Source organism: Cyprinus carpio, chromosome B17, assembly GCF_018340385.1.
Source record: "Cyprinus carpio isolate SPL01 chromosome B17, ASM1834038v1, whole genome shotgun sequence".
NCBI lineage: Eukaryota > Metazoa > Chordata > Actinopteri > Cypriniformes > Cyprinidae > Cyprinus > Cyprinus carpio.
Genome location: NC_056613.1, coordinates 9,614,000 through 9,637,544, shown reverse-complemented (window position 1 = coordinate 9,637,544; position 23,545 = coordinate 9,614,000). Strand labels below are relative to the sequence as shown.

The following is a 23,545-nucleotide window of genomic DNA, read 5'->3' as shown; positions in this document are numbered from 1 at the left end:
GTACTTTCATTCTGTTTTTCTTTTAAACAGAGAGGTCAGAAAGAAGAGATGGATCAGATTAAGAAACATATCAAGTCTTCAAAAGATAAAGAAAATGCAAAACAACTGGACAAGCCTGAACAGTATCTATCTATCTATCTATCTATCTATCTATCTATCTATCTATCTATCTATCTATCTGTCTGTCTGTCTGTCTGTTGTTGTATTTTCCTTGTGCCATTCGTTTTGTTCCCTCTCTCTGTTAGGTTTCTGTTGCAGTTGTCAGAGGTGCCCCAGTTCTCGGAGCGGGTTTTCTGTATTCTCTTCCAGTCCACCTTCACAGAATGTGTTACATCAGTTCAGCGCAAGCTTGAAACACTCCTGAGAGTCTGTACGGTGAGAGAGAATGTGAAGCACACTAGTCAGATTCCACTGACAGCTTCACCATTGTCGTATTTCAAGTTAAAAGTTCAACTAGAAAGCAGTGAAGAAAACATCTGTTTCACTCCCTCGCTTCCTCTTCTCTCTCTTCTGTTTAAAGGCTCTACAGTCACGTCAAGCCGTCCTGCAGGTTCTAGGTTTGGTTCTTGTATTTGGGAACATTATGAACGGGGGCAACCGGAGCAGAGGACAGGCAGATGGATTTACCCTAGACATCCTTCCCAAGTTAAAAGATGTCAAGAGCAGTGTGAGTAAAAATGAGATCCCTTTGACTAGTTTAAAGGGATTGTTCACACTAAAATGAAAATTCTGTCATCATATATTCATCCTCATGTCACTCCAAACCTGTATGACTTACTTTCTTCCATGGGACATAAAAGAATGTTTCTCTCTGTTTTATCCATAAAGTGAAAGTCAATGGGGTCCTAACATTGCACTCTGTTGACTATCATTTTATTTTTATTTTTCCATTTTACAAAGTGGAAGTAAGCTATTTTCTGTGAATTTGTGAGACTTCAGATTTTCAGATAATAAATTAAAATAATATGTTAAAAGAATGGTTCCCCAAAAATGAAAATTCTGTCATTAATTACTCACCCTCATGTCGTTCCAAAACAGTAAGACTTTTGTTCATCTTTGGAACACAATTTAAGATATTTTTTTGATGAAATCCGAGAGCTTGACTGACAAAGAAGAGAAGAAATTGTTGAATAAATAAGAATCAGAAAGAGCTTTATTGCCAAGTATGCTTGTGCATACAAGGAATTTGTTTTAGTGACATAAGCTTTCAGTACACAGAGACAACAACAACACACAGACAATAAAAAATAAGATTAGAATAATAAAAAAAAAAAAAATACACATGTAAATATAAATAGACAAATATTGAAAAATAAATAGAAAAATACATAAATTGTATGTACAGTTGTGCTATTGATGATAGAATGGAATAGAATGAGATGCATGAATATACTAGGATGGAGGTGGTAACAAATAAATATAAGGTTATTGCACATTTTTATTGCATAATGTGGGGAACATTTAACTGTTCATTAGGTAGATTGCCTGGGGGAAGAAGGCAATTAGTCATTAGTTTTGTTTTCTTTGGATAGAGAAATTGTTATCTTGTGTTGTTTGCATTATGTTTGAATTAATTGTTTAATGTGGACCTTTTTCATGATGTCCTTATTATCTTTCTGGAACGTGGTAGCTCCGTTGCTGTCTATGGAGGGTCATAAAATTCTTGGATTTTATCAAAAATATCTTAATTTGTGTTCCGAAGATGAATGAAGGTCTTAAGGGTTTGGAACAATATGACAGTTGACAAGCAGCATTACAGGCTGTTTTTGTACAAGTAAAAATACCTATAAAATACATGAATTTACTAATATTTTCCAAAATATCTTATTTTGCCCTACACAGAAGAAAGAAGGCCGTACATGTTTTGAATGGCATGATGGCAAGTAAATGAGGCCAAAATTCAGATCCACCACATAGACCAGCACTGAAATAGCATAAACCTTAGTCTGAACTTGCATGGAAAATTGCAGACTATACTTTGATAGTCTCGTGACCCCACTAACCAGGTCATAAAGAACCGTTCTGCAAGTATCACTCAAAATGAGCGGTTTATACTTGATTATGCCAAGGCAGTAGCCTATATCCACATCCCATGTGGTCTGTGTGTCTGCACACATGTGCATGTGAGCGAGCTCCTTTGCAAGCCACCAGGTCTGGCATCTTATTCACAAACGCTTTGAGCTAAACGAGTGTATACAATCCCAAAACATGAAAAATGATTATTCTCCTGTGTTTATTTCCATCTCTCGTCTCCTCCTCCTCTTGCTCCATCAGGATAATTCTCAGAGCCTCCTGTCCTACATAGTTGCTTACTATCTGCGACACTTTGATGAGGTAGGTTTGGCCAACTGTTTATTTCACTGGTTTGACTAACAGACCCCCAGGTCCCTTAGAATCACCTTTCATGGTAGACAAAAAAGTGGCTTTGTTTTTGGTTTCATCACTTTGATTTCCTTTCTTTCCCTTCACCATATAGACAAATGGCCGCTCTGAATGAGCAGAGGCCTTTGATTGCTTGATGCCCTTTTTGGACGTAGATTAAAAGTGCTGTATTGTAAATACCGTCAGCAATCGGTCCAGATGTTGTGATTACGAGGTTGTGTCCAAATTGACAAAATATGATCCACAGGTTGTTGAAGTGCTTCTAACGTTCAGGCAAATAACAAGGATCGAGCATGTGTGTGTGTGTGTGTGTGTGTCCGTGTGCATGCAAGCGGCTCTGATCTCCGACAGACGGAGTGTTATTGAGATTGATTTGTTGTGTTTGATGTTTTCATTGTTTTTGGAATCATAATGATCTTTACACACCAAACTATTTGAACGATTCACATTCAATTATTTTTCAAATCAACCATTGCTACAGTTATGATCTCATAAACACAACATCCTGTTTTTTTTTTTTTGTTTTTTTTTTTTGAATGATTGCACTTTTAGATTTTCCATTGTTTGTGTGTCAGGATGCAGGTAAAGAAACATGCGTGTACCCACTTCCAGAGCCTCAGGATCTGTTTCAGGCTTCGCAGATGAAGTTTGAGGATTTTCAACGTGACCTACGCAAGCTACGGAAAGATCTGAATGGTGAGATGTGGACACATGCAAACGCAAAGCAAATAAATGAATACACACGGACATGTTTAGTTTGTATACACCAGCGCCAATGACCCGTGTTCTCCTTTAGAAGGCTCATTGATTTTCAAATGGCTGTTTTTATTGAGCCCCCAGCTGGTTGCCACAATGATCAATACTGCAAATGTGGTTTGTTAAAGGCCCCAGCATGTAAATAAATGAGAAAAAGGGGTCATTTCAGCACTTTTCCTAGGGGTCTAACCTGTTTTTACAGGCCTGAAGCACTTAATTCCAGGTTTCTGCAGGTGAACTGTCCTTATGCTATATTTATACATTACCATTCAAAAGTTTTTTATTGAGCATGGATATATTAAATTGATCAAAAGTGACAGATACATTTTTACTATTATGTTCTTCTAAGCTTAATTTGGGGGGGAAATGTTATTTTAAGCAGCACAACTGACAATCAACATAGAATGATTTCTGAAGGATCACGTGATTAATGTACTTTTCATCAAATAAATGTAGCCTAATGCAGCAAATTCTTTCAATTTAGTTTAATAGTTTGAGTTTTATATAACATTTAGACATTCTGGTAATAGGAATATTTTTGCTTGATAGTCCACGTTTTACACATCTTTTCACTTTTTCTCATTTGTGAAAAAAATTTAATAAATGTATAAATGAATTTCAGATTCTCTTTTGTACCCTGTTAGTGGGAAATTCCATAAATTCTGGTGCTTTTGAAAAGAAACTAGCAGGCAGATAAAAGGCTTAAACTGCCTTATAAGTACTCACTTTGCTCCCTGACCAGTAAAGCAGTTTATCAGGGTCTTCAGGAGGTTAGTGAGATTGGTTCAGCTTTGTGCCGCAAGTCAAAGGTTGTACGACAAGTGCACAATGGTGTGAATGAGGTGTAAGAATCCGATTACATGCTCTAAGAAGAGTTTTTTTAATTCCTGAAATTTTTTTTGTTGCACACAAAAACACACACACACACACACACACTCACACAGATGTGAAAATACTCACATTCCACTGTCGGTGTGTTTGGCTTGTTCAGATCCTTGAAAAAAAACACTCGTGGATGTTGATGTGGTCAAATTAGAACACTGCCCTACATCAAAAACACATTTACAATCCATCACTTATCCGGAGTGAGATTGTCTACCACGCACAAATAATAACGTCCAAGCCTTTTTAGTTCCACTTGAAGCAGTCATACATATCAGATGGATTTGCATTTGGGTCATGGAAATTTCGATTGAAGGATGGTCGGTTTGATGCATTGCTATACAGCCTATTAGCTTCGCCCCTGCTGTTAGCCATATTTTCACGTGCCTTCACTTGAATCCCTAGTTGGCGATTTGCATTGTTAATCTTTCAAAAGCTTATTAGTTAGGCCCACTATACATGTGGTTGATAAATTGTAAATGTACTTTTCCAGACCTAAATCGTTTTGGCGTACACCTGCTGAACAGATTAAGCCTACGTTTGTTTAACGCAGGCAAATATTTCTTCTCTGGCAATGTTCTGTGTTTCTCTGAATACTCAACTGTTCACATCCCTAAAATCTCCCTGTGGCCCAATAAGCATGGCTTCTCTCTTACGACAGGCTCATACAATAAATGGATCATCACTACATTAGCAAGCTAAGCTAAGCGCTAAAGCAGATGTACGATGCTGACAGCTGGAAGGGGCACAGAGTTATGCGGGTGACCCCGCAGGTCCTTGCTTTCACAGAGCCCTTGATCCAGGTGGCAGGGACATTAGCATGTGTGTGTTTGCATTGTGCTGATTGCCATGCGAGGCTGTGATCCATCACCGACTGTAGTGATGGAGTGTGACATGGTGAAGCCTGTCGGCCTGTTGTAAGACTCCAGGTGTACAGCGAACAGAAGCGAAGGAAAGGTTCATGAAATGGGATTCATTAGCATCTGTTAGCACAGGTCACAGATTGCACATTTTTCTCTGTAGTGATACATCTATGAAGTATTGGAAGTGGAAGCAGGAGGAATGTACTGTAACATGCTAACCTGCTAATAAAAGTCCATGCTAGTTGAAATGCTAGTGCTGGTTCTGACAGTTTAATCGGTGAAGACTGGTTGAGAGAAGTTTAGCCATATGTTGAGGCCATCGCTGTTCTAGTCTTTTTAAGATATCTGGCTGACTTGACCAAGAATCCCTACAATGTGTCTTTTGGGGACGGGGAAGGTGGGGAAGTTGTGGCCTAAGGGTTAGAGAGTTTGACTCCTAACCCTAAGGTTGTGGGTTCAAGTCTCGGGCTGGCAATACCACGACTGAGGTGCCCTTGAGCAAGGCACCGAACCCCCAACTGCTCCCCGGGTGCCACAGCATAAATGGCTGCCCACTGCTCCGGGTGTGTGTTCACGGTGTGTGTGTGTTCACTGCTGTGTGTGTGTGCAGTTTGGATGGGTTAAATGCAGAGCTCGAATTCTGAGTATGGGTCACCATACTTGGCTGTATGTCACGTCATTTTTTTTTTTTTTTTTGAAAGTTGTTTATGTGGATAGTTTTATAGTCTGACAAAATATTTTCACTGCTTAAAATAAACTGTTCTTCAGTTCCATTAATCATTTTGCTTGTTTCTTTCTCATATCTGTGTTCCTGCTCTCTATTTTACAGTCTGTTCAGCAGAAACAGAAAAGGTGTGTAATGTTTCATCTGAGGAGCACCTGCAGCCCTTTAAGGACAAAATGGAAGAATTTCTCACTAGAGGTAAAAAACATTGCAAAGATAAGCCCTGTTCAGACGGTTATTTTTTTACAAGGGGATGTTATGTTAGTTTCTGATTTTATTGCCACTCCGGAAGGAATTTTCATTTTGCATCTCATGGATTTAAACAAAAAGTAATATTATCCAGAAGAAATGTATTATTGGAGTGAATTCCAAAGACTTTTATTTAGGCATTTATTTTTGAAAACTGTAATTTTTGGGAGTGCATTCCAAAGGCGGTTCATGATACAGTTTTTTGGCATCTCAGGGTGTATTTTTACTAAATTTTTAATAAAATAAATAATATTTAATAATAATCACAATTAAAATAACATTGCTATTTTATAGTCAGTTATTTAAAACAGATGGAATGTAACCTATCAAAACTCAAGTGGATGGAGAATTTCTTAAAAAACGATTCAGTTTATGGTTACTGAAAAAGGTTTGAGTTGGTTCTTGTAAAAAGCAAACCCAAATCTGAACACTCAAAGTTGTTAAGTTGTTCCAAAATTGTTCATCAGTTGTTTATTCAGGGTGGTTTACACTCAACAAAAACAAGTCATCAAAGTAAAAAGTAATTTTTCAGCTTTAAAAAAAATACAAATCTATGCAAATGCACTTTCCAACAAAATCATTTCTATTCAGTCTTTTTAAATATAGCTGTTCAAATCATCTGATGAAAATGCCTGTACTTTTTATTATCACGATATACACTGCAGATAGTGTGTCCTATTGTGTGTCATTGCTTATATCCCCCTTCCTCAAATCTTGCCCTGGAGGTCCAATGCGCTGCAGAGTTAAGCTCCAACCCTTTTCAAAGTCACCTGGCTGTGATTTTCTAATGATCCCAAAGACACTGATTGGCACTGATTAGCATGTTCAGGTGTGTTTGATTAGGGTTCGAGCTAAACTCTGCAGGAAAGTGGATCTCGAGGTCCAGATTTGAGGATCCCTGGCCTATATGAATAAAATGATAAAAATGATAAAAATCACTCTCTCGTCCAAATACACATTACAGAGGAGCCAAGCAAATATTCTTTTACAGACGTCACCTTGGGAAACAATTAAAGTCTGAATAATGCTGGGATGGATGTACAGTGACCCTGTGTGAGAGGAGAGATGAGGTGCTGAGAAATAAATGTGACAGAGGCACTGTGACGGCCTCTGGGAGCCAACAAGAATTCTGGGAAATACATCTGACCTGACCCAGACCCAGTCGCTCCAACATTATTTATGTAAAGCTAGTGACATGAAAAGTGAGAGTCCTTAATTTCACTAATTTCATCCACGTTCCACCCCAATGTGTTCATTGCTAATTCATCCCTTTCAGTATTTTGTTTCTGTGATGAAGGCGAGCCGAACGAGCCGGCGATTGTGTTTTATTATAGTTGCTTTCCTTCTTGTTTATTTACCTTGTCTTTTCTACATCTCTGTTTCGATCCATCTCTGTTTGAAATGGTTTCTGTTCTCTGGTTTATTTCCTGTAAGTGTGTCTGAGTCAACCTGCCTGATCTGTCTGTAGCACTGAAGACTGTTTCTGTCGGCACTTTATTCTTGTCAACAATTCATTGGCCTCTTTTCATCTTTCGCACTCCAATCATCTTCAATTGCCATGGCGTAACCTCTTTTTCCATCGCTCAGCTTGGAGTTAGCTGGAACATCTTTCTATTTTTCATTCTCTGCTTCACTACAGGCTTAAGCAAATGCTAAATGCTTGCCGTCTGTCTTTCTTTGTATTCAAATTGGTCCTTGTAACAAAACCCACATGTGCTCTGGCGGCAGGGTGGGGTCCTCGCTGAAGGGCCCCCTCCTCATCTCTACCCCTTTGATCTGGATACTCTTGGGTCTCCTTCACTGAGCTCTCAGATGGGTGACATGACCACGGAAAGACCCCCTTCAACCCTCCACACTGCCTCCAGTTAGAGAAACAGACAGAACGGGGATCGGAAAAAAAGGACTGGTCTTATTTTTTGTTATTTGTATGATTTTGAAACTCCAGGAGAGTAACAGTCTCTGGCTCCAGCGCTTCAACCACTACTGTTTATTTTTCAGAGCATGAAATTAACTACAGAAAGGAAGAGAGGAAGAAAAACTGAGTGAGACAGGCGTGTGTATGTGTGTGAGAGATAGAGACCGTCTCTGTGCTGTTTGGTCTACTCTCCTCATACCATTTTTTTTAATGCTGTACTATTTCCGCTGCCCGGGGCACTGAGAAGCAATGTGATAATCCATTTACAGTGGTAACAGGTACAATATATAATAGTAATAGTTATGAGTGCCTCAGCTATCACCACTACCGATCAAAAAGTTGAATGCTTTTTTGAAGCACAAATTCTTTGAGCAACATTTTAAGTCAGTTTAAAATGTTGGTTCCATGAGGTGTGAACTGAAGTGATCTGTGTTTTGGGGATTCTCTGGTTGCACAGAATTGTAGTGGTGAGTGGTATAAAAATGTGTATGAATACTGGGCTCGTCGGTCAGTTAATTAGTGGATCACAGGAGACTCTCCATGCAGGAGTAAATGAAGTGACATTGACATTACCACGGTAATGACTTCAGAGACCTGCTTCTCTGTCTGCAGTCAAACTACGCCTCATCAAATGTTCATGCTGAGACTATTTGCAAATATGACTTTACGATGATTTGCTCCTTGATATTTTATGTCAGCGGATTACAACTGGCTTACGTGTAATCTGATTTTCGAGGGTTTATGTTTGTCATGAAGATCATAAACTGCAAAGACTTATACATGAATGTACTTATAATCTGAAATGTATAATTTTGAATGTATTGGTTTTATTGTTATGTTTAAAACTGGAACAAATCTCTGATAGTCTTTTCCTGATAACCCGTGTCATCCAGTGACAAGCAAAACAAAAACATATTTTAAAAGTATAAAAGTCTGTGTCACATGTACGTCCTATTTTTATTCCTACAGCCAAAGCAGAGCTGGAGCTCCAGGAAAAACAGCTCGCTGGCACGCAGAGGATGTAAGTTGTCTTACTGTGTTAACCGTGCCAAGTCTCTTGTTCACTTATTATTGTGTCATATTGGTTATGTCTCCTTTGAGTGTGTGTGTGTGTTTGTGCATTAGCATCCACCTCTCTATCTCTCTATTTCTGTGTGATTTTCCCTCACTTGTGGATTACTAATAGTGCAGTTCGCTGAGATTGATTGACAGTTTGTAGACTCTCTTCTTTAAAAGTGGCTGTTTTTCAAAACCTTGGCTCTTGGAGTGGAAAAAAGAGCAAATATGACACGTCAGTTAATTCTAAAGGTCTTTGTGTTCATTGTCTGAATGTTGCCGTTTCTTCCAAGTACTAGTCTTAAGATTGCTGTGGGCGAAAAGAAATTACACTTGTCGTTCTTTATGTAAAAGCATTATTTTTATAAGCTAAAATTTCACATTTCACATGCTTGAAGTAAGCCAATCAATTTCACAACTCCTCAGTGTAAACTTTCTAATCTTATTTAGTAATATTTTGTTCATAGTGTCATGCTTTTCTTTGAATGCTTTCCAGTTTTCTGGAGCTGAGCGTGTTTTTCTCAGTCAAGCCTAAGGCGGGAGAGAAGGAGGTTTCACCAAACACATTCTTCACAGTGTGGCACGAGTTTTCGTCAGATTTTAAGGAGCTCTGGAAGAGAGAGAATAAATGCCTACTGCAGGAGCGGTGAGGAATATTATGCCTCTGTTGCTATTTTGTTTGTCTGATTGTCTTCACCGCAAGCCACCGTTATTTCTATAAAGTTGTAAAGCAGCTCTAAAAGACAATAGTGTCATTATTTAGTTCAAGCCAGTCACTGAAATTCATTTAATTTAATTTTTTTTTTTTTTTTAGGTTGAAAGCTGCAGAAGAGACTTTCAGACAAGCACGAGAGAAGGCTACCTACAACGTAAAACCTAAACATGCATCAGGGATAGTAAGTATTTTAAAATCCCTCGATTCACATTACAAGCAATGAGTAACGGACTCTTTACAGTGTGAACTCTAATTACAACCATGATGTGTTTCACTTTCTTCTCACTCAGAAAGCCAAGCTGGGACAGAAGATGTGAATTTCTGCTGTACTGAATCCAACAAAACTCCTTGTTTGCCCCATTCTTTGTTTTCTCTTTAAAAGTTACTACAGTGTAAGAATAGCCATGAGAAGGTTTGCATTATTTTAGGACATGAATGTGGTCAGAATTCATATGAAGACAATCAAAGCTCAAAGTGCCCATATTATGATCATTTGCAAGTTGTTGTTTTTTGTGTGTGTGTGTTTTTTGCAGCCTACTAGAACACATTTTGATTTAAAAAACATTTTCTCATTTCTCATGCATTGCTGTAGCACCACTATTTTCACTCTCTGCCTAAAACACTCTCTCTTTTACTTCCTATCTCTTTAAAGTCTACCATTCCAAAAAGCCCAGTCTGATCTTGGTCTGCCAGTCTACCGCTTACAGCATGTCAGAAATGTAACTTTACAGTTTTCAGCTCCAACTATGGTGTCGTTGTTGGAAGTCCATGCTAATTGTTCTTTGAGGGTGGGCCAAAGCAAGCCAGTCTGTGAGCATTATGCAAATGTATATCATGGTGACAAGCGAAGTCATGAAATAATGGCAGGACAACAAACGAGGCCTTTCAGGCAAGTGTTTTCTGTTAGAGATTAACTCCTTTTGGCATGGACTTTGTGCTTTGTAATTTTTCAGATCGTTTACATGCACAGACAGCTATATAACACAGTAAAGAAAAGGTAAAAAAAAAAAAAAAAGAAAAACCATAATGGTGTAGGTTTACTTTAAAAGCCATACATTGAAACTAGCCACTATTTTACAAAAGCACATTGAATATTTAGTATACATTGATTAGTATACACAAAATCTGCACATTTATTTTCATATCTTCTGTCAAGAAAGTACCGAAAAAGATTTATTGTAACCTGTGTATTTAATTATCATAAAATAGCATTCTTATTTGTAGGTGAAAGCCACAATATTTAATTAACTAGAGCAGATAAATAGTGGATTTCATACAGGTTGACTTATTAAACAATCTGCATCTAAATAATGTTTGTTTATGCCGAACTGGCAATGACATTTAAGAAAATTGAATAACTGAATACATAAAGAAATGGCAGGCTCGGATATAATATCTGACTATGTGACCTGTGTAAAGTCATAAAAATGTGTGTTTTTTTGGTTATTATTTTATGAGGAGCAGCAGTCTTATTATTTTTTTGGTGGTTATTTGATCATATTCTGCGACCGTAGTTTCCTCTACGGTGTTTATATACTTCAGCCTATGAAATTGACATAGAATTGAGTGATATGTTCCAATTGAACTGTGAGGTGTTTAATGAACGGTTGTTGAGAAACATATGCAAATATTATGATTTATGACTTATACCATTCTTTATTTTGTGTGTACAGCTGTTGTCAGTAGTTCAATAACCTTTAATTTACCTAAATGTATTTTCAATTAAAGAAGCTGACAGCTTTATAGCTCATGCGTGATCATTGCTGTGCTATTCTCTGTGTGATGCATTAAGAAATGAAGAACTGAAGCAGCTGCCGTATGAATAATTTCCATTTCCTTTAGGAGAAACTGTAGAAACTTACAAACACAAAGGTGCTTAGAAAATACGGAAAAAAAAGCAAAAATCATTGTGTAATGTGAAATAGATTTATTTTTAGAAGACATGTTTATTACATATTTTACATATATTCATAGATTTTCTATGGTTGCTTTGTCATATAATTTCCTTTATCTGCACATTTTTTGCTATTTTGTTAAATATTGTCATTAATGCAAACGTGCCTGTTAGACTTTAAGGTAAAGATTTAAACCATTATGAATCTCAGTTTATGTTGTGCACATGACTCATCATAACAATGGGAAGGCTCAAACTCTTTACGGGCTTGATCAAAGTCAGCCCAGAATGGATGAACTGAAACCAGCGGCATCATTTCCATCGGATGCAGCAAAGCTAATGGCAGCACCAAGTCAAAATATAGTTAATCCCCAACTGACAGCCTGTCCTTAGTCAAAATATAGCAAACCCCCCTCTAATTTCCTGTCGATAAGGTCCACGGTCACCCAGCATCCTTTCATGTCTTCTCCTGTCCTTCATTAGCGCTGATATATACAACGGCTGGGTAGGTAAGACAAGATGGTGAAGATAGATGGTGGTCAGACCGCTTTCACTGTTCTCAAGTATCAAGAGTAACAGAGTGCAACAGTGCCCTCCCAATATTTCAGCAGCCTTGATTCCGAAAGTATTTCTCCGATTCAATTGTTTTTTCACATTACAAAATGGAAAAAAAAGAAAAAAAAAGTGAAAAATTGAAAAAGGCAAAGCTACATGACTGTGCACTTAATTTTAATGAGAAAAAGAACTACAATCCCAATGATGTAATCAAAATTAAAACTATGTATAAATATAAAACTATTGATTTAAATATGTTGATTATATATAGAAATTATATATTTAGTTTTTTTGTAAAATATGCATCTATCTATATATACATTTTTAGTTTGAGAGTGTATGGAGACTGGCTTTTACACAGCTGGCAGTGGGCAGCTCTTTTCTGATTGGTTTTTGCAGAATTATGGGTAATGTAGTTTTTCATCAAGAATTCAAACATTTAACATAATTATTTACAAAAATTAGTTAATACAGGGTTATGGCTTCAACAGAGGCATATACCATTTATTAACAACATCAGGTGTGTCTCTAAAGGGTTGTAAGTTATCAATTAAAATGAGTTAAATCAATTCCCCAATGGAGAAAAAGCATGGGATTTTTATTTCCGGAACCCTGACTGTTGCACTCTGTAGAGAATCAGCATTGCTGAGGTAAAGCAGGAGATCGCTGGAATACAGACGCTCCATGTTTTGCTAAAGAAAAGCTTTCAAGAGGTCAAAGGTCAAACACTGTTCATTTAAAACACATGAATGTTATTTACTGTTTCAGTCTTGTACGTATCTTGTAAATGTACTCTCAGCTTCATTATATTTGTCAAAAAAGAAGAAAAATGCAGCTTTGTGTTCCATTGCTGCTCGGCAGCTATTAAGCATTCCTGGGTAGCATACTGTGGTACAGTCCAGACATAATGAAGGTGGCCAGTCTTCTGATTAGCTGTTGTCTTTGGCAGGTTTCACACATTGATTGTTGGGCGGCCCCAGTTTTTCCAAAAGGATTTTTAGGCATTGTTTCATTTGTGTGCCTTCTCAGTACGCAGCATTAACGTTAACAGACACACATTTGCACTGCTTGATTCGCTGCACTTTCCGTTGCCGGTATGGTGGCTGTAGCCCAGGACAGTGAAGCCGTACAGTGACCGTGGTTATTCGGCTGGGCTGACAGAAAGCACAGGACTGGAATGAAGTGTTGTGGTCTGGCGTGGATGCTGTTTTTCGACTTCGATGTGAGGTTTGAGACGTCAGGTGGCGGGGGATGTAGAAGGAGTTACACTGGCCGTAGCAGAACCTGTTGATGACGGTTCGGCTCAGGCACCCCTCCAGGCTCACTGTTTGACGCAACGGCTGTGTTTTGCACCAGTCGCTCTTCAGGTACTTCCTCTCGGTGACCACCAGGGCCTCGCGACTCGACGACAGCATGTCGTGTTTGCCCTTCTGTCGTCGTGCTGATGTGTGCTGGGGAAGTGACGCTAGTGTGTGGGTTGGTGATGACAAATCATTGCCTTTTAGCTTGTAAGGGGAGGGGATGGAACCTTGGGGCCGTGGCTTCTTGGTCTCTATTGATACAAAAAGGGTCCATGCCAAAATGGCAGGTATTGCCAGCTTCCAGAACATCCTGAGAAAAGATTCAAAATAGGGAGAAACTTTAGTGCATCTGTTAGGGATTCAAACGTATACATTGTCAAAGGAATAGTCCGTCATTATACTATGCATTATGTCCAGTTTGTAAACCCAGTTTTATTCACCTAATCAGCATTTTGTCAGACAAAAGAAAATCAAAGAATGGTTCATTTGCAATAATGGTTCATAATTTTGATTCACTTACCACATAAAAACAAACAAACAAAAAAATAGTAACCAGCATTTTTACTACTATTCAAAAAGAAAGAAAGAAAGAAGAAGAGCAATTTGCATAGGCCTAATTTTGATTCACTCACCACATGAAACACAAACAAAAAAACTAACAGAACCAGAAAAAGAAAAAAAATGAAGAAAAAAAAGAAGAAAAGATCGTTAAGCTGTGTAGTAACCACCCTCCAAAACACCATCATTCACCACCATGGTAATGGTGTAAAAAAACACGTAGTCTACTCGTTACTTGTAATTAAATTCACCCTTTTACAGCACTTTGTCTATTCTTAAAAAGCAGCGGTTCTTATGTAATGCTGATAAAGTTGAACCCTGTCTTTGGTCTGAACTCTCAATCTTGTTTATCATGGCGCCCTCTGTCAGATTTGCTTTAGATAACCCTCTGATAACCTCTGAGTCTGACATTTGTGATACTCTACAACCACTGGCATTGTCTGTTTCATTCATGTTCACTCTCCTCTTATTGCCAACAACCTCTTTCATCTTTTCTGCTAGGTAGATTGGGAATAAGGCACAGTTGTATTTCATCTATTTAAAAGACATATATTCTTTAGTTTGTTTTTATGTCCCAGAGGCTTTCTTAAAGGATTTTTATGTTTTTCAGGACAGAACAACCAGAAGAGCTCACAGAAAGCCTGGAGCTAAACAACACCAGAAAGTTACATAAAGAACTATTACATTCTTTTTTCACATGATACAAAAAGTCAAGAAAGTCAAGAAAATGTGAAACTTTCTCTAAAAGACCATACATTCACAGACATAACACAATCTTGATCTGTCAGGTTTAGGTTTAAAATTATTATTAGAATTTTTTTTTAAAGAGGTACCTTTTGATTTCATTTTCTTTGGGAATCGTTAATCCAAAAATTTTAATTTATAATTTACCAATCCTCACATCATTTCAAATCTGTATTAGTTGCTAGACTGAAGCTTTCAAGCTTGAAAAATGATTCAAAGCATCACATTCAAAATCTTCTGAAGCCATAATATGGCGTTGAGAGAGCAGATTGAAATTTTTTTTCACTGAAAATATTTGTATATTCATAAAAGTTCAAAAGCTATTATTCATGAACAAACTGTTCTTGAGTCAAATCTTTATAGTGATGATTCTTCGGTTCAATCTATTGACTCAGTAATTGCAGCTTACTGGAGTAAGTTCAATATCAGTCCACATAAAGCACATAAACACATAAAGCTATTGTATAACTTAAGAAGACATCAAATACAGTACTTTTATGATATTGTATGGTGCTTTTGCTCCTTTTTGAAGTTTGAAAGCTCCAGCCCCAATTCTTTGTAAATGAATGGAAAAAAGTGACTAACACAGTCTTCAGAATTTCTTTTTCGAAACAACACAAGGATGAGTAAAAAAAAAAAACTATTATATTTTGGGTTAACTGTTCCTTTAAGCTATATAATTCTGGGTTACTGGGGAGAATCGGCTACTTCTGGGGCTACAGTTTACTGTGACTCACACAGTGGCAGAAGGGAATGGATTAATCATCCGTATCTCCCTCCTTCAGTGTCGCCGGCAGCCATTAATGCTGTTTACTTTTACACCAGTCCCAGAATGCTCATGCAAATAAACAGGGCCGCCCATCAAAAGGGAACGCTACAGAAGCCATGAGGTTATGAGGAAGTGGCCTTTATGTCTCTGCTGAGGCAGGGTTAAATAATGAGGGCTTTGCTTATGCCGGTGGTGAGATATGCAGGGGACATGTAAACAGTGGGGAGAGCACCATGTGAACATTATTAGATCAGGATGTGGAAAGTTTAGCAGTTTTGGGTTTCTCTCCTTCAGATGACCACAGGCTGAATAGAAGGCTCGGTTTACTGGTAGCTCAAGATTATGTGTGAAGAGACAGGGAATGCCAGGATGTGACAGTGACTCAGAGGACTGTGACATACATACACAAACACACCACCTAGCTCACTAAGTCTTGTCTATAACTGAAACACATTTCAGATTGAGAAAGTGAATCACACACACAGACATACACAGACAGAGGGGCTATAAATCTCCCCTGAGAAAAATTGTGGTTTGGAGTTAAAGACCGTGTCTAGTTGGAACATATGCAAGAAAAAAAAAAAAAAAAAAAAAAAAACTTATATCTTTCTATCTTTTTTTTGTGTGTGTGTGTATGTGAGAAAGTCAAGGACAGATCATCCACACTGTAAAAAATAGTGTGAATTTACAGCACAAACTTGACTGCAGTTACTGGACCTTTTACTGCAGTTTTTATACTAGTATTTTTACACTTATTGTAATTGAAATGTATGATATAGCAGGGCTGTTTTTTTACTACAGTAATGTTATGGGATTTCCCAGCATACACGGCATCATTAATAAAGGATTATGATTATATTAAATAAATATGCAGCTTAATTTCTTTACCTAGAATTATGTGGCAACACTTTACAATCAGTTAATTCAATAGTCAAAATGAAATAACTTTAGCATTATAACAATTCAAGTTATATTATGTATTATGTGCGTATTATGAATGAATGAACACAAATTGTGTGTATGTGTGAAAAAAAATATAATAATGCAATATCGTGCTAGAAACACTTTTTACAGTATTTTGTAAATGGCCTAGCTATTCATCCATCCATTCTCTAAATCTTATGTGGGGTCATGGGAGAGCTGGATTGTGGAGAATGTGCAAACTCCACACAGAAAGGCTCAGATGCGAATCAAACCTGGGATTTTCTGGGACTCTCCTTGAGGAGACAGTCCTACCAACAAGCTACGATGCCACCAAATGGTCTAGACCAAGGGTGTCCAAACCTGTTCCTGGATGGCTACTGTCCTGCAGAGTTTAGTTCCATTACTAATTAAGCAAATTTGAACCAGCTAATAAAGGTCTTCAGACTCACTAGAAATGTCTAGGCAAGTGTGCTGGAGCTGGTTTAGAGCTAAACTCTGAGGGATATTGGCCCTCTAGGAACAGGATTGCGCACCCCTGGCCCAGTCCATACTTTTACACTTTGAACAATCCTGGCAGTATTTAACATGGCACTGGTACTCATGGAATAAAATTTCCATAATGAATAGAAAAGAATAAACAATAAATAAATAACATGATATGATAAATGAATCCCTTTTCTAATTTCCTGAATGCTTTGTGTTTGTTTCACCCTAAAAAAGTTATTTCACATCGAAAATGTCTTGCAGATCTTGTTCTCACAGAACACAGCTGCTAAAAACAGTTTGAGTCGAATGACTGATGTAAGAGAATCAGTGTAGCGTAAAACAACCAAACCACAAGTACCAGCATCTCTCATTGAGCAGAAGCCAGCATACACAGATACCAGCATTTGACCGACCACTGTCAAAACCCACAGCGAGCCTTCCCTCACACTTCCACAACATCTCCAACCCAAAACAATAGTCACACGAAGCCACATGTCAAACCCTGAAACTCTCTCTCTATCTCACACCCATACACACATTAAAACACACAAACATCATTGCACGCATAAACACTAACTGGCGCCACAAAATTATGAATTTGACAGGAGTTATCATCACAGCAATTATGTACCTCCCTCTGCCACAAGACAATGTCTTTATGGAATATTTATGCAACATACACACACATTTACTGACTGCATTCAAAAAAATTTCCTCAAGCACGTTCCCTTTTGCTATTGGTTGGTCAAATGGAACAATGTTTGGATTGCTTCAAGCTCTTCACACTTTTGAGGGGAATTAACCTACACATGGCTTACTTTAGTTGTCACTTTGTGTTAAGCTGGGTTTAGAAAAAGTGTTTTAATGAAACTTAAAATATATATATATATACTTGACAAAAATTACTTCAACTTCAACATTACAGTTCTGAAACATAGAAAGCTCTTACATTAAAAATTATTTTTTTCAAATCCAAATGCCATTATCACACAAAACCTCATAGTCGCAGAAGGTGTCATTTCTGATTTCAGAAACATTTTAATGCTTTTTAAACATGTCAAGACTACATCTGCCCTGAAGCCCAGTCTAAACCTATTAATTCTCAGATTTTTTTCCTTAGACATTGTGTAATTTAAACATACTGTACAAATGTCTGCAATTTTAAGTGTATTTTTAATGTAAAGATGACAACTTAAGTGAGCAGTGGGCACATATCTCTATATAGAAAATATTGGAAAGATTACGATAATGAGAGGTTTCGCCCACGAGTTGCCAGGTGCATTCCTGAGTAAACACCTAGAAATGGCAGCATGAATTAAACTCCACCACATGACAAGCTGTCAAAAATATTATTTCCACTTCCAGTTGTTTTAAAAACATCTATATATAGTCACTCCAAAAAGAATGAAAGAAAATTCAACAGTTGTCCATTTTACTTTGTTATTCCACACCACAACAACCAGGATGTTTTACCACAAGAACATGGATTGCTGGACACAAGAACATGAATGTTACCCTTTGAACCTTACATTGTACCGGAGACTAAAGACAAGTGGCCATCAACAAAAAGCCAAAGTGCAGTTAGGATAAGTAAGATTGCATAGAGAGGTTTGCAAACTCCAGATGAATCTAGATTAGATTTCAACTAAGGATACAGTATGAAGTGTTTCCACAGTGTGATTTGTCACCATGTGGTACTTGGGTATCTGTATCAGAGAGAGTAGATGGAATATCTGTGGTTTGGGATGGCTGGGTCAGACTTATGTTACAATACATAGCTGAGGTTTGAAGTGTGGTTGAACAGTTCAACCATATCAGTGACTGAATTCTCTGATGGCTGTCGTCACATAATGCTTTGAGTCTGACTTCTGCTTCATCAAATACACATACAACACACAGTCAAGTCTATCTTTCTCAAGCATTTCACATCTACTGTTGTTAATGTAGGATAATTACAGTTACAACAAATCAATCCTAACATAATCTTATTATAACAGCATAAACCTTCCATAACATTAACCCTAACCAAACCCTACCCTAATCATAATTGTAACTATACTCTAGCCCTCAATCATAGGCACACACATTGCCATTATTCTCAGTAGTACTGGTTAATGAAGGAGTGGTGGGGAATTAGAAGGTCACTGGGAAACTCAAAGGCTGTCAGGCTCAAATCTGCTCAGTTTAATGCGCTCTGAGGGGCAGTCACCACTTTGAACTGAGTTGCGGCTGATTAGTTTCCATGCACTTCTTTGTAATGCCAATCATGCATTTCAGCCACAAACACACACGCACGAGCAGGACAGAAGCCAATACTGTCACACAACCTCGCACATTCTCTCATGCACATGTCCCCATCATCAGACATTCACCATCAGATTCACTCTCTCCATCCCTGCTCTCAATAGCAGTTCTCTATGATAAACAGTATCTGTTTAATTATATCATAGTTAGATAATAAAAACGACTTACAAAGCACTAAATAATAACATAAGGATTTAGATATAGAAATGGTTCTTTTTCTTTTTAGAGCAGCAGAACCTTCTCAAGTACCAATTAGAACCCTGCTTTTTAAAGGTTTAATGAAGAACTAAAGAACCATTCCAGCTAAAAAGTTTTTTTACATTCTTAAAAATAAAGGTTCTTCATTGGCATCTATGGGGCCTTTCCATTACATAAAATGTCCTTATAATGGCAAACAGTTCTTCAGATTATTGAAATGTTCTTCACACTAAGAATAAAATGTCTTTTTTGAATGCACTGTGGTTCTTCTATAGCATCGCTGCACAAAAATCCCTTTTTGAAACTTTATTTTTATGACTATTTATACTAGATTCTAAATAGAACTAATGAATTCATCAAAGAATCTGCTTTTTAGAGTGTACCTGTAGATCTGGAGTTCCAAGTCACGTTTTATTGCTGTGATTCCTTGAGAGGTCACTCAGAGGTCAAAGGTCAAGCAGCAGGTCAGAGATCGGCCAAGCCTCAGAGCTCCAGATGTAGAGAAGCAGCGTGGATATCCATCAGAAGTACGAAATCTCTATCAAAGCTCTCCTGAAGATTGTGCCGTGTGCGTCTCCACCAGCCTTTCCTGTTTGAGTCCAGCTCTGCAGAGGCCAAACTGAAGCAGTCACGCTTTATGGCTCATAGTTCCCCAGTTTCACTCATTTATGTGGCATCCAGCTAGCATTCTGTTTCACTGAGTCCTTCCCGGTGAGTCTTTGAATCATCTTCTCTCTGATTTACTGTCACATCCCAGTGGCTCTCCAAAGAGACGTGTGTGAGTGTGAAGAGAGCAGAAGGAAAATCATCAGTTGCACACAAGTTACAGAAAGATTCATCTACACCTCTCTTTCTCTCCCTCCCTCTCTTTTGGTCTAGCACTCTCCGATACCTCCCCCAGAAGCCCACAGTTAATCAACCAGTCCTGAAAACATAGTGTCTCTCTTTCTCTCTCTCCTCAATTTCTCTGCCTCTCTCGCTCTCTGAACTGCAGCACTCAAGTTTGCATCCCTGGTTTAACCCCGTCCCTCTTGACTGCTGCAGTTAACATACTCAGTTTTCAGTGAAACATCTTGGTAAATATAGAAAATACTTCAATAAACCCATGGGTTTGATCCAGATGATCATTTTAAGCATATTTATATTGGTTTGATCAAAAAATGTGTGGGCTTGGTTTCTGGAACATTTTGGAAATTTTCACTGTGGCTTTATTGAGGTCCCGCCTGAAGGTTTTTCTCAAGTGTCTTTCCAAATACAAAATGGTTTTATAAACAAGTTTGACAGCACATCAAGGCAAGACAAAGCAGATGTGTTATGTGGGCTAAAAAAGACAAAAGCTTTCAGATGCAAAATCATTAATCTTTAACTCCACAGTTTATCATTTTAAGTTGACATTTCTGTGCCATAAATCTTCATTTGGCTTGGGATTTTACACAGGACTGACTGTTCTCCTTTTGTTTCCTTTGCTTATTCTGTCCATCGTTCTCCCATTCTGTTGTTTGTGTGGTTTTGAACTCATCTCCATTTGACCACAATAAGAATAACATCCCTCTCTTGTTCCTTTTCTTCTCTCTCAAACGCACACACACGCACAATCTTGATAACTAGTGTGGAGAACATAGGAAAACATCCAAAACATTTCACATACTGGTCGGACCCACACAAATATTCGGGTTGAAATTAAAGTAACTGAAATGCTCAGATATCTTGTTAAGTTCCTCACTTTATTGATAGCAGCAAACTAGACTGTTCTGTTCAGAGCTGACTGTTAGTGTTGGATGGGTTAGTCCGGACCTCAAGATTTAATGCAGTTCTCACCAAACTGACCAAATAATCAAATACAAACACTAACTGAAAACTTCTGAAAGAAAAAGACCTGGTGGATGGAGTCATTGCCCTCTAGTGGTTAAAAACGCAATAGCAACCCTATGATTAGTATTTGGGCAGTCGACAACATGCAAACATTTTTTTCAGTTTATATATATATATATATATATATATATATATATATATATATATATATATATATATATATATATATATATATATATAAAGTTTAAAAATTAATTGAAATAACCATGTAGTATATGAAGTCATAGCTGCTAGTATAAAAAAATGAAGAAAAAAACAACATGAAAATGTTTTTAAAATTTTAAACAGTTTTATTTACATGCAGATCAAAGTAGCTAAGATAAACAAAAATGATCAGAATTACCATAAGCTAAAAAAAGTGTAGGACCAGCAATTTAATGTCTTTTTTTAACAATTATTATTTTAATATTTATTATAATAACTATTTTTTTAAATAATTAAAGTAATAATAATTATAAATGATTACTTACAAAATTAAATATAAATATAATAATTAAAAAATAAAAACAAGTCTTGATCTCTGACCTCTGTGTATGTTAATATAATGAATAATAAAATCGCCAACAAGTATCACCTAAATTCAAAGTATTCTGGAGTCGTACCTTTTGTTTTGGCCCTTATATTAGATGGGATGAGCACATGATGCAAAACTCACACCTGCGTTCCTTTGCTCTACCACTGTGTGACAGCTCTGACTAGTCACAAACAGTAGTACAGAGTAAACAGAGAAATCAGTGCATGACTTTCAGATAAAGGACCGACTTTAATACATCTTCAAGTAAAAGTGTTTACACATGGTATAAAAAAATAAACGGAGGGAGCCAACAAAGAACCGACGAGACAGATTGCAAGACCAGTCGCTTTCAGATATATCCCATGCGACTTCACATGTGCGAAAAGCAAACGTGTGCTAAATCCTTTATAGTGCAATAAAATCAATGCAAAAAGAGATGAAAGGTGAGTAGGAAGAGATCATCTCTGTGTCTAAAGCTTCTCGATTTTACACAATGTGCCTACGCTGTTATATTTAGCTGTGGTTATGACTTGAAATTTTCTGGTTTTGACATCATTTGATCTGTCTACAGTTGGAGACAGTCCTGACAGACAGAAGAGGAGAGGAGAAGATCATTTTCCTCTTTTGAAAGACATTGCTGAATTTCCCAAATATTAGAAGTCCATGTCTAACTGTCTTAAAGACTGAAACTAGCAAGTAGCAAGTAGAAACTGATGTAAAAATTCAGTCTCTTGGACATGCATGTGAGATTAATTTTCTAAATGTTTTAATGCAGGCCAGGGTATTTGGGATCTGGACCAATCAGACGACAGAGATGAAGATGACAGCGTCCTCATCCTTGGTGAATTTTTCTGTTGAGGCTATCTATTCTTATTTGAAAAAGATTGGACGTTCACCCAATGCTGGTTTATTTTGACCCAAAAATACAATAAAAACAGTAAAATTGTCAACCTGTGTTTAATAATAATGTTTCAGTCCTCTTCTGCTGATCTTTGGATCTTTACAAGACAAATGAGAAAACAAAGAGAAAGACAAATGATGATTAAAGTGTATAATGTTATAAAAGCTTTTGATTACAGATAAATGCTGATCTTTGGATCTTTTTTATTTTTTTAAAATATTAATAATAATAATAATAATAATAAATGTTTTTGAGCAGCAAATCAGCATATTATCTGAAGGATCATGTGACACTGAAGACTGGAGTAATGACGCTGAAAATGTAGATTTGATCACAGGAATAAATTACATTTTATAATATATTCAAATAGAAAGCAGTTATTTTAAATAGGAAAACTATTTCACAATATTACTGCTTTTGCTGTATTTTGGACCAAATAAATGCAGGCTTGGTGAGCAGAAGAGAATTCTTTAAAAAATATTAAAAATCTTTCTGTTCAAAACCTTTTGACTGGTATTGTATATTTTAAAATGCAACTTAGTTTTGTGATGGTAAAGCTGAATTTCCAGCACTCTAGTCTTTAGTGTCACATGATCCTTCAGAGAAATTTTTATTATTATCACTGTTGAAAACAGTTGTGCCGCTTAATATTTTTGTGGAAACCTTGATACGAAGATAAAAAAACACAAACTAGTAGTGTACAGTATAAAACAGACTTGGAATATCTCAGTCATTTGACTTTTTGGAGCTCAATCTCCTCATTCACTTTAATTTTATGGAAAACAGCAGCTTGGACATTCTGCCAAACATTTGTGTTGTATGGAAGAAAAAAAATCTCTATTGTCATTTTTGGGTGATCTACTCCTTCAACAGAAACATCACATGCATCCTGACTACTCAAACAAACATGAACAGGAGCTACACATACAGGTAGAGGAAAAGAAGGGTTACCTGGAAGCAATGCCTTCCTTCAAAACAAGTTC

General features: G+C 37.2%; 2 protein-coding genes across 2 annotated transcripts in view; one reads left to right on the top strand and one right to left on the bottom strand.

Moving 5' to 3' along the window:
- The window catches only part of LOC109110443 (formin-2), a 35,894-nt gene extending 24,908 nt beyond the window's left edge, over positions 1-10,986 (top strand). Inside the window, exons 8-17 of the mRNA XM_042742077.1 lie at positions 31-122; positions 246-375; positions 521-667; positions 2,275-2,334; positions 2,958-3,078; positions 5,713-5,805; positions 8,741-8,792; positions 9,324-9,473; positions 9,642-9,723; positions 9,833-10,986. Of these exons, the coding sequence (XP_042598011.1) occupies positions 31-122; positions 246-375; positions 521-667; positions 2,275-2,334; positions 2,958-3,078; positions 5,713-5,805; positions 8,741-8,792; positions 9,324-9,473; positions 9,642-9,723; positions 9,833-9,859 (954 nt within the window). The 3' untranslated portion in view covers positions 9,860-10,986. The remainder of the gene's footprint in view (positions 1-30; positions 123-245; positions 376-520; positions 668-2,274; positions 2,335-2,957; positions 3,079-5,712; positions 5,806-8,740; positions 8,793-9,323; positions 9,474-9,641; positions 9,724-9,832) is intronic.
- A 476-nt stretch (positions 10,987-11,462) lies between these two features.
- Positions 11,463-21,237, bottom strand: grem2a (gremlin 2, DAN family BMP antagonist a). The gene is made up of 2 exons (XM_019123481.2): positions 19,659-21,237; positions 11,463-13,602 (listed from the first exon to the last, which is right to left on the bottom strand). The coding sequence occupies exon 2, from the start codon at positions 13,599-13,601 to the stop codon at positions 13,017-13,019; it is 585 nt and encodes a 194-aa protein (XP_018979026.2). The 5' UTR covers position 13,602; positions 19,659-21,237; the 3' UTR covers positions 11,463-13,016.
- Positions 21,238-23,545: the final 2,308 nt, after the last annotated feature.